Here is an 11479-nt window from a genome sequence, read left to right as displayed (position 1 = left end):
AGTTCTGCAGCGTTCTTCATAATCCCCCTCCCTTTCTCATTCGATCTATACGCGCCGGATGAATTGCTTCTGCAATGAAAGCAAAGAGCTTCTTGGAGAGCTTTATTTGGAGCTTTGCGCAACTCCACAGCATTAAAATACAAAAGCATCCAAATAAAGAGAGAAAAGATATGTGGAAACGATAGTCAAGTGAACCAGTGGACAAAAAGAGCGCGTAACGTGAAAGAAATAGAAACGAGCACAAAGAAAACCTGATACGCAAGGCAGTGGTTGCATATATACAGGGTGTTTCAGCGAACACTTTCAAAAATATTTAAAAGTTGCCTGTGGCAGATAGAATTCTAGTTCATGAGCTGGTCTACTCGAAGCGGCGGACAATACTTGCAAAAAAATTCAGATGCAAAATCGACTATTAATAAAAATTCGCTAATGAAGTTTTTATATAATTACAGTATGGCCCACATTGCAATTTGCAGTTGCAATGGATCCACCAGTGGATTCACCTTGCAGTTCGCAAGGTGGATCCACTTGGAAGGAATTTTCAAGATTGCAGCAGTTTCGAGATATAAATTCCCGAACTTTGCGGAGAAATGCATCGGCGTTCCAGTTAATTTGTTAACAAAACGTCTTTTCGTGCACTGAAGCACACAAGTAACTGGAACGTCAATGCATTTCTCAGCAAAGTTCGGGAATTTATATCTCGAAACTGGTGTCGTCCTGAAAATTCGTTCCAAGTGAATCCGCCTTGCGAAGACCCCTGCTAGAACTTGTAAATTGCAATATGGGTCATAAGATAATTATCTAAAAAGTTAATTAGTGAATTCTTGTTAATCAGTCGATTTCGCATTTCAATTTTTTGTGCAAGTAGTGTTTGCCGCTTCGAGTAGACCGGCTCATAAACTAGAATTGAGCTATGTGTCACAGGCATGCCTGTTTCAGCGAAGACTCAAATTTTTGTAAAGGTTGCAACCTTTACAAAAATTTGAGGCTTCGCTGAAACACCCTATATATATATATATATATATATATATATATATATATATATATATATATATATATATACACATATACACACACACATATATATATGTGTGTGTGTGTGTGTGCAGAGAAAGAGAGAGAAAGAGCCGCAGCGGCGTTCTTAAAATTATATCGCTTAGCCCCGTAGAAATATAGCTTTGTGCGCGGAGTTCCTCTGGCAGCATTGTCCTATAGAACTATTTGTGCTCATAGTGGACGATTGGCCAGTCTATCGAGCACCGTGTACATCATTTGCCTCACGGAAATATAGCGTGGGAAGGCACACCCCAGTTGAAAAACACAACAGGAAATTTTAAGAGTCTGTCGTATTTTGGGACGTTGTTTCTGTAGTTCTGTTGCCTGTAGCTCTGTTGCCTGTAGTTCTGTTGCCTGTAGTTCTGTTGCCTGTAGTTCTGTTGCCTGTAGTTCTGTTGTCTGTAGTTCTGTAGTGTGACGTCCTGTAGTAGAAAGTTGTGTAGTTCTTGATCAATATTTAATAAAAAATTGACAGACGTCCGTAAGGTTATGTAAATTTGTTAGAAAAAAAATATATAAAAGTAAAAAAAAATTAAAAAAAACGTCTTCGCCTAGGATTCGAACATGCGACCTCACGATTCCGAGCCCGGCATCTTACCACTGCACCACCCCTGACTTTTTTTTTCTTTCTTTCATGGTATTTATTACAGTAGCAACAACCCGATATTCACCAGTTGTGCATAGTCAGAGAATGGAGAGCACACTGACAGTCACTCAGAGAAAAGGCATCGTTCATACTGTGGGTAGAAATGTGGTTTCACTTTAGAAGGGTGGTAAGGATAGGCACCTCACCAAAATGGGGTACCAGTCCGGCTGGGTATCAAGTCCATCATAAACCTGCTTTAGATGTAGGGTCATTTGGGTGAAATTCACCCTTGTAGGTACAACCGTTTCGGCGTTTCTGTCCATCATTCGCGTTTTCCACAAACTGTGCATTCCGATGAGAAAAAACATATCAAAAGGTGCACTATTATCAGCGGTCGGCAGCAGGTATCGCACAGTATGAGCGTTGATGTCAAAGTCTTTTTTTAAAGTCCGTTGGAGGACATCCCAAAATAGTATGGCGTCGGTGCAGCTAATAAAACAATGTTCAATCGTCTCTGGCACGTCACGAAGCCGACAGTTAACAGAAGAGACAAAGATACCCTTTTTCTGTAGCCATGTTTTAACCGGTATGGTTTCACTATGAAGTTTATAAAAGAACGTTTTGCAGCAAGGGGACACATACATTTTACGAACTCGCTTTAGAACATCGTGACCTGGCCATTGAATGTATAGTGATCGGTAAAATGGAGGCGGAAAAAGCATGCACAATAGATCTTTGTATAACGTTTTACGCGACGCGGAGTACAAGTATTCAGTGGAAAACCGAACTGTCAGGAAACGAATCGCCAAGTAAACTTCTTGCATGAATCCCCACAAGCATAAACGCGAAGAAAAATTCGAAGAAACAATTAAGTCGGGTAACGCATTAACAAGTGTGACTTGCATGAATGACCGAAGTATAGGATGCGATGTATCGCGAAAAAAGAAGAAACGAGACACTATTTGCCGCACATAAAGATGCACTAAACCCAGCCCACCTTCACTAACGGGCCTGAAAATATTGTCTCGCCTCATGGGCTCAAAAGTTGAAGACCATACGAAGGTGGCAAAGATTCGGTGAAAGCGTTGGATGTAGAGCCTGGCACAATGTATAACTTGCAATACATAGTAAATTTTTGTCGCCAAGAACTTAATGCAGGCCTCGGCTTTCCCAAAAATAGAAAGTCGGTGTGGAACGAATGTCTGGGCGTAACTTTGCAGGGCCGAAACTTGTTCTTTCCAATAGTGTGCGCTTAATTTATATGCGTCTAGCGGCACGCCGAGATACTTTGGCGGGACATTGGTCCAATTAACGCCTGCAAACTGTTCTGGTGTATAGCACCATGAGCCAAACCATAAGCCTAAGCTTTTTGCGGAGTTCATTCGTGCTCCTGATACGCTGCCAAATTCCTCTATTGTTGATACTACCTTTTCAACACTCGACTTATCCGTGCAGAAGAACGCTAAATCATCTGCATAAGCTAAGACTTTTACTTCATGACCCAGTATATTGAAGCCATGGATGTAACTCGACTGAATAATGCTTAAGCATAGCGGTTCCAGATAAAGGGCGAATAGTAATGGGGACATAGGGCATCCTTGTTTTACCGAAGAGCAGATGGAAACGGGTTTAGAGAGTTGGCCATTAATAACTAAACGAGTAGTACAACACGTATAGCAAAGCTTAACGCCTTTAAGCACAACGGAGCCAACATTGGCATGCTCCAGAAGTGTAAATAAATAGGAGTGACTGACACGATCAAAAGCTTTAGCAAGGTCTACCTGGAGCATTGCAAGCTGCTCAGTGGAACCGTAACAGTATTGAAGGAGTGTACGGGCGATATGTATGTTGGTTTGAATGGATCGGCCCCTAATTCCACACGTCTGATGGGAACCAATGAGATTTGACATCGCAAATTGCAATCTATTCGATAAAACTTTTGCAAAAATTTTATAATCCACGTTTGACAATGTGATTGGTCGGTAGCTTTCAACAGAACGCAGTTTCTCCTTATCTGCACTTTTTGGAATTAAAACTGTGTGGGTTTTGCAAAAAGATTGCGGAAGGGCGTCTACCTCTAAACTTGCAATAAAAATGTCCAATAATATGGGGCTGATAATTGGTTTGAAAGCTTTGTAAAATTCACAGGAAAGTCCATCAGGGCCGGGTGTTTTCGACAGAGGCAGCTGATCAATAGCTAGTTCAATTTCTTGGATCGTAAGGCTACCACTCATAACTGCACGTTCATCATCCTGTAATGGTTTTACAAGAGATACAAAACTTTCTAAAACTTTTGCATCGTGATCATCCGGAGGGGCACTAAACAACATAGTGTAGAAAGTTTCGAACTGAGAAATTATGTCATTAGTATTTGTTAGAAGGCTACCTTCGGAGTATATTTCCGGAATTACTTTTGAAACAGCGTGACGTCGCTCGTCAAGTAAAGCTTGACGTGTTGGTTGCTCAGACTGCAGAGCACGCCTATTTCGAGATCGAACGCGCGCACCTCTGTAACGCAGTGCATCATACTTTTGCAACTCACATTTAAGATTTTCTATGTCAACAATGTAAGTGCCTGGCATTTCGCATTCCATCTGATAAAGGTTGTGGAGGCTTTTAAGAAGTATTGTTTCTTCATTCTTTCTATAGAATGCTTTCAGCGATCCAATTTCTATAGCCAATGTACGAACCTCTTGTTTAAAGAGTTCCCAAGCTGCAAATAACGGCAAGTCAGTAGAAAGAGAATTTTTTAGGGTCATGCGCACGCGATTAATAAATTCCTGATCATTTAGGAGCTCAGAGTTAAGCTTCCAGAGTGCCCATTGTGGTCGGAAATTAGTTACAGATTTCTCACCAATTTTTGCGATAACCATGCAATGATCAGAGAACGAAACTGGGATAGTAGTGCAGGACAGTTCCCGGGAGAGGAGGGATGAAGAAACATAAATCTGATCAAGGCGGGCATAAGAGCGACCTTGAATTCGTGTATAAGAGCGAGTTCCCTGTCCCGACACTCCTATATCAATGAGCCCTGCACTTTCTATTAGGTTAGATAAAACTTCACCACTCCTGTCCCGCTGAGTGTTAATGCCGCTTCGATCGCACGGATCACATACACAATTGAAATCTCCCATTAACACAATGCAACGATCACAGTCCATTAGACTACGCACAGTATCAAAGAAGACAATTCGTTTTGCAGCGTCATTAAATGCATAGACGTTGACTAATCGCCATGGCACACCCTGCAACACAAAATCACAACATATATATCGACCTTCAGTGTCTACATGGTAACTAAGTGCTGAACAAAATAGGCTCTTTTTCAGAAACAGGAAACAGCCCGCGGATAAAGCAAGAGCGTGTGAAACGCAGACATTATATTCAGACAGAAAAGGTCGCAAAGCCCTTTCTGTCTCGTCATCACTCTCAATCTTCGTCTCCTGCACGGCGACGAAGTCGAGGCGCTTCCTAGACAAAAGACGGCGAAGCTGCGCCTGTTTCTGCAAAGACCTAAGGCCTCGCACGTTCAAAGTTGCGAAGAGTAGTTGCTGGGACAGGGCCATGGTGACTACCCACTATTTAGACTTGATTCTCTATGCGGTCGGTCCTAGAGGGTAACGGCGAGGCTCCCTCCGAACTCTCACCAGGCCTCCTGGACCGTGATCGCCGGCACTTTCCTGAATGTGTCGATGTTTTGCGGCGACGTGCTTTTCTTGTGGTACTGGCCGTCTCGCTGTCCGTGCTTGACTCTGATCTGTTAGTCGGACGGCGCTTCGGAATTGACGTATCCGCGCTACTTCGGTTGTCCTCTGCCATCACAGCGCACGTGTTGAGGTGCTTCGGTGCAGCAGATGAGTCATCAGCGGCTGTCTCATTCGCTAGCTGGGCGGCAACTGGCTGCGTGGTAGCGGGCGCTTCTTTCTCTTCGGTACTTTCCTTTTCCACGGGCAGTTCTGCGATGTCATCCTCTTTAACATGTAGAGGGGCCTTACTGGAACAGCTGGTATTCGCGGAAGAGGGAACGTCTCCCGTTGCATCGAGAACCTCAGTAACATCCATTATGTGTTCCTGCAAGCTTTCTTCTGGAGGCCTTGTCCTGTGCCGTAACTTGTCGGCGTATGTCACAACACATTCTTCATCTGTGTGACCAAAGCGTCGGCAGGCTTCACAACGTGGGGTTCTGCAGTTTCGACGAATGTGTCCAACCTTGTTACAGCGGAGACAAAGCGGGGGCCGGCCTGGAATCAATACAAGGCTCTGCACTCCACAAACGTGTAGCAGATGTGGAACGTCGCCCACGCCGACTCCATCGGCAAGAGTCAACACCACGTCACGATTGAGGGTACGCATTTGCTCCATTTCCGCTACTCTCCAGCTTTCTACTGATATGGACTTCACTTTGCCGTAAGCCTGGAGCGCATCTCGAATGTAATCGTCTTCCAAACGCTCAGGAAGCCATAAAAGCTTCATTTTTACTTCCGTGGGCTCGGGGTCAATAACGAGGCAGCGTCTACCTTTCACGGATAATTCTCCGCACGTGACTAGCTTTGATTTTGTAATTGATGATTTGCACGTCACCATCCACACGTGCGACATCTGAAATTGTCCGATGGAACTTATTTCCTTCAGGTCAATAACGTTCCGAAGGGCGTCTCTGAAGTCTTGGGCTCTGTACGGTCGACCACTTAAGTCAGCATGCAGGAAAACGGAGTCCGCAACCAGCTTACCGGTAGGAAGACGGGGTAACACGACACGGTAGTCATTGCTGCTGGCTGAAGCCTGAGCAGCACCTCGGCCAGGGGCCGATAAAACCTTTGGAGCGGAGAACATGAAAAAAGCGACCGTTCGGAACGCCGTCTTCTTCTTTCTCCTCTGCACCACCCCTGACATGCTTTTCGAGTGTACGTTTTGGCCATGTGAACAGTACGACGTGCCGATGCGCTGATGTTTACATTTGCATTTTGAGAGCCAAGATCCGCTATCACTCCACCGCGTCAAGTGCCGCATCTCTAGAAGAGCAAGAGTGTTCGTACCATCGACAGGTACATCTTGCAGTGCTAGAACATCGATTTTGATGTACGATATCCTTCTTAAATAAGAAATTCAGAAATAGACAACGTTGACTTTTAGGGTTATTACTGCTAGTTTCGATAGTTGTCTCTCGTTCTTTACACTTTTGAGCGCGCATATAATTCGTGTGTTCAATGCAAAATAGCTACATGAACATTCGTGGATGAGAGTTCTTTCTGACAGCATACTGGCTTCTCACGGCAGCACTGTACCAGATTAATGAGATCCAAGCGAGACAGCTTTTCACGCAACTTTGTGGAACAACCCAAATCTTCTTTTCCGCGTCGCATAAGCTTGTGAAATATTCCTGGGAAATTAACTAATGTGTCAGTGTAACAGCACATGTAAGTCCACAGGCCTGTGTGCCACATCTTACCAAAAAAAAAAAAACGGATACGCAGCCATTCCCGCAGATGGTATGATTTTGATCAGCGGCCGATTTTGAGGAGGCCGGTAGGGCGTTGCTGGTGCCGCGTCGTCACGGCACAATTATAACTATTCGCCACGTCGACTTTATTACCGGTGTCGGTGCCATCAGCATTGCCAGCTTCAGAGAAGCGCGATTGAATACCGCGCAAGAGAAAAGTACAGTGTACACCACCGATGCGAAAACATACAATTTTAAAGGACCGCGACGGAAAGCGCTTCTGTTGCGACTTCGGAACTCTTGGCCGTCGCGACCGAATGTTTCTGCTGCGACGTCAGAATTGGTGTCGTAACGTCGGAGTCGCTGTCAGGATATAAAGCTGTTGTTCCGACTTCAGAACTCTTGTTGTCGCGACAGAATGCTTCTGTTGCGAAATCAGAATTTCTGTCTTAATGTCAGAAATGTCTCCCAATTAAGAAATGTCAACAACTTCTGTCGTACAACAGAATTTCTGTAGTTGCGACAGGAATTCCTTTTGTCTTTTCAACCGGGCACTACAGAAGCTTGTCGCATCACACAATTTCAGTGCACTTCTGTTGTCATCATTGGGTACATGTTGCGGCGATAGGTTTCCGTTGTGGAACAGTTCTCTGTAGTACAACAGAAGTTTGTCCATTACTTCAGGAACACTTCTGTTATGACAACTGGGGGCCTGTTGCAATGATAGGCTTCTGTCGTACAACATTTTTCTGTAGTACAACAGAAGTTGGTCGCATTACTTCAGGAACATTTCTGCTGTGACAATTGGGGGCCTGTTGCCACAATAGGTTTCTGTAGTATTTCAACAGCTCTCTGTAGCACTACAGAAGTTTTTCGGGTTACTTCAGGAACATTTCTGTTGGGACAACAGGGTGCCCGTAGTGATGACAATTTTTTCTGTAGTACTACAAAAATCTGTTGTAGAGCTTCAGCTTTCTGTTGTAACAACAGACATACGACAGACTGTACTTCTGTAGTAGCAACAACAAATGTCTGTTGTACATCAGAAAAGTCTGTCGCTGCATCAGGAATCTGTAGTTACTACAGAAAAATCCTGTTGTACAACAGTAATTTCTGTAGTACTACAAAAATCTGTTGTAGAGCTTCAGCTTTCTGTTGTAACAACAGACATACGACAGACTGTACTTCTGTAGTAGCAACAACAAATGTCTGTTGTACATCAGAAATGTCTGTCGCTCCATCAGGAATCTGTAGTTACTACAGAAAAATCCTGTTGTACAACAGAAATTTCTGTAGTACTGAACACAACCTCTGTTGTCATTTTCAACTGGGACACCCGGTGTTTTTCTCGTCCTGACTATGTGTAACACCACAGTAGGGCCTGTCGGCCATTCCAATGAGGAAGCCATAAGATTTGGTGAGTTCAGCGCCGAACCACAAACGGTACAGCACGGTCTGTTCGAGTCGCGGTAAACCCAACGGTAGACGTAGCTGTACATCCGGGGACAACGAGCGTCAACGATACACGGTGAAAGCGTTCGAGTCCCGCAGGGGCAATGCACATTCACGTAACATCGATATTTATGTTTGCATTAAAATCCTGACTTCCGCATGCAGTTTTGTTTAAAGAAGACACCCATTTAAACACATAATACTGAAGTTCCTGCACAAAGCAGGGCTGCACCTATTCATGTACGAAGTTTACTAATACGCCGTCAGGCAGTAGTAAACATATATATATATATATATATATATATATATATATATATATATAACTTGTATAGACGCAGAACTCCCGTTTTGAGAGGGAGCTGACGCGAAGCCAGGAGCAGAGGAAGAGTTCCACAGGAGGGACGTGTAAAACGCGTCACAGGTCACGTGGTAAGATGATTGCGCAATACCAGCTCCACATTTCGGCAGCCATTCACAACTGCACGGAGTACGTGACGGTCGTGTCAGATCACACGCACACTCGTGGGGCTACATCATCCGATGCCAGGCTGGCGACAAATCCGGCGCGCGTAGGCGGCATTTAAAAAAATAGGAAACCTGCGCCGGAGCGTCCCCCCCCCCCCCCCCCACCAAAATGCTGGATCCCAAGAAGTTTCTCTGCGTGGTGGAGGCGGAGGCTGAGTTGGAAGCGAAGCCTCGGCGTTAAGCGTAGTGATCGTGAAAGCGACGAGCGTCCCAAACAGGAAAATAAAAAAAAAATAAAAAAAATCAAGCAGCCCACTAACGGCAATGTGCTTACGGAGACAGACACAGCAGAGTAGATCAGATTAAAGCGGTGTCTAAGCAAGCGTTCTTCAAGTTGATAATTCGAAGAATAAAGGAGGAAACAGGCAGAATAAAAGAACAGAGAGGTCCATCAAGAAGCGGATAGAAGTAGAGATCACTGTTCAAGGAGTAGATAGGCTCATACGGCCAGAAGTAGTTCACGGGTGACCACGGACAGAAAAGGAAGGTCATGTGGATGTCGGTTATCGAATGATAAGTGCAGATCATGCTGTTGCTTTAGAGCCACTCAAGTGTATAGCGTGAGGGCCTGTGTTCAGTTTTTTTTCTTAATGTCACCAGGGAATTCAAATAGGTGAATTTGAAAGGGGCCTTATTTTGGCAAATAAAAATTAGCCTCACATAGACAAGTTGAGCGAGTACGATGCTTGGCTTTCTTATTAAACTACAGAAAACTGAAATAAATATTTTTTTCTCCCTCCCCTGGAAACAAGTCGCAAAGGTTTCTTGTCCAAAACTCTCCAACCGTCAGTGACGTACCGGTGTACGTATTGTCATGCTGGATCATGCATCCAGCTGTGCCGGCTCCCATGCAGCCTTTTCTCTACCTATACTTCTGCAAAAATGTTTCATCACCTATATATGTAGTATTTCCTATTTAGCTTATTACTTTTACAATCAACGTATGAAATATGACACTTCCAGAGGCGATAAAGAAACGCGTTGACAGTTATGTCGAAGCGGCGTTGACAGGCTCAGAGTTAAAGCCATCTTTCCGTTTTCTTCCCTTTTGCGCTGAAGCAACAGCCAAAGGTAATCTTCCTGATTGTGTTTTGAAAAGGTAATGTATCTCTGTGAAAGAATTACCCGAATAGCGCGCAGAAATTTACACAATTCCGTTGCTCGTCTACTCTGTTCAGCGGACGAAGAAAATCACACGGCCCAGTCCACACATATCGACGAGATAAACGTATAACGAAATGTTACATAAAGGTATAATGCGAATACAGCAATTCGTCTCAAATAAATAACTCAAAACAGGGCGTAGACGTCTATGCAAGACGCAATCATATTAAATACGCAACTGGAATGTAAGTTCAAACGTCGGCGTTTTTTCCAGAAATACTTTCAGTTCAACGCTATACTCGCGGTCAACTTTCTGTGGCTATGAAGGGAAAGCTACGGAGGCAAAGCACGCACAAGTGACAGTGCTTCGGAGAAGAGTCCCGCGTTTTCATCTACGTTAGTTTAAGCTGGGGAAGAGAAAACATGAACACATTATTAGTGATGGTTAATTAAGACAAAACACACCACTGAATGGAAAAGTTTATTTTGCGGCTTTTCCCCTTCCGCATCTGGGCAAACGTGAAACTATCGCACGCGGAAGCTGCGTCGATTCATCGTCTGTTCCGAGCAACTGAAAGTACTGTCAAATGCTGGCGGACTTCATGGCGCGCTAACACGTGTGCGGAAGCTCCACCCCCATAGCTTTCCCTTCATAGCCACATAAAGTTGTTCGCGAATATAGCCGTCCGGACATGATGATACCCAGGGACTGCTACAGAGACTACAGCAGTGGCGGAGCCAATACAGGCACTAGCCCCATTAGTGAATTCTCTTTCACTCTTTCAGCTGCATTGAGGCCAGTTGCGGGGGCCAAGGCAGTGTGTTGCCACAGACGTCACGACTGAATTTCACGCCTTCGCTGGCTCGTTTCTCTCGCAATTATACTCACCGTTCAAGAACAACTGCTGTTCACTTATACTTGCCGCAATGAAACTCCTACATGATGTCTATTGCGGGGAGAGAACAGGCGCACAGAACGTCATATGGGGCTTAATGGCGAAAAAGGACGCAAACTGCCACTGGTTCTCTCCCACCTATTCATCACTTCTCCGTGACGTGAGCATGCTTAACACCTGAGCATACTCAGTTGCGAATTTAAAGCCAAGACCATGTCGTGACGTCCCGCTCTTCCGACCCTGTCATCCCGCGCAACATGCTCAAAGGTGGTATAAGTGACCGCGTAAGTTCTTGCGAGTTCCTTGCCTGACGTCGCGATGTTCAGATAGGGTATACCGACCGGCAATAGTAGGCACATTAGTACTGCCGAATGACGGCGCATTTGGCCTCGTCGGACTGTCTCACTTGACGTCTCTCAT

General features: G+C 44.7%; 1 protein-coding gene across 1 annotated transcript; it reads right to left on the bottom strand.

The window, feature by feature from the left end:
• Positions 1-5224: 5224 nt before the first annotated feature.
• LOC135905765 (uncharacterized) lies at positions 5225-6400 on the bottom strand. Its single transcript, XM_065436819.2, has one exon. The coding sequence runs from the start codon at positions 6239-6241 to the stop codon at positions 5225-5227; it is 1017 nt and encodes a 338-aa protein (XP_065292891.2). The 5' UTR covers positions 6242-6400.
• Between the last annotated feature and the right edge of the window lie 5079 nt (positions 6401-11479).

Source organism: Dermacentor albipictus, chromosome 1 (assembly GCF_038994185.2).
Source record: "Dermacentor albipictus isolate Rhodes 1998 colony chromosome 1, USDA_Dalb.pri_finalv2, whole genome shotgun sequence".
NCBI classification, from domain to species: domain Eukaryota; kingdom Metazoa; phylum Arthropoda; class Arachnida; order Ixodida; family Ixodidae; genus Dermacentor; species Dermacentor albipictus.
This window is presented reverse-complemented; position numbering and strand designations above follow the sequence as displayed.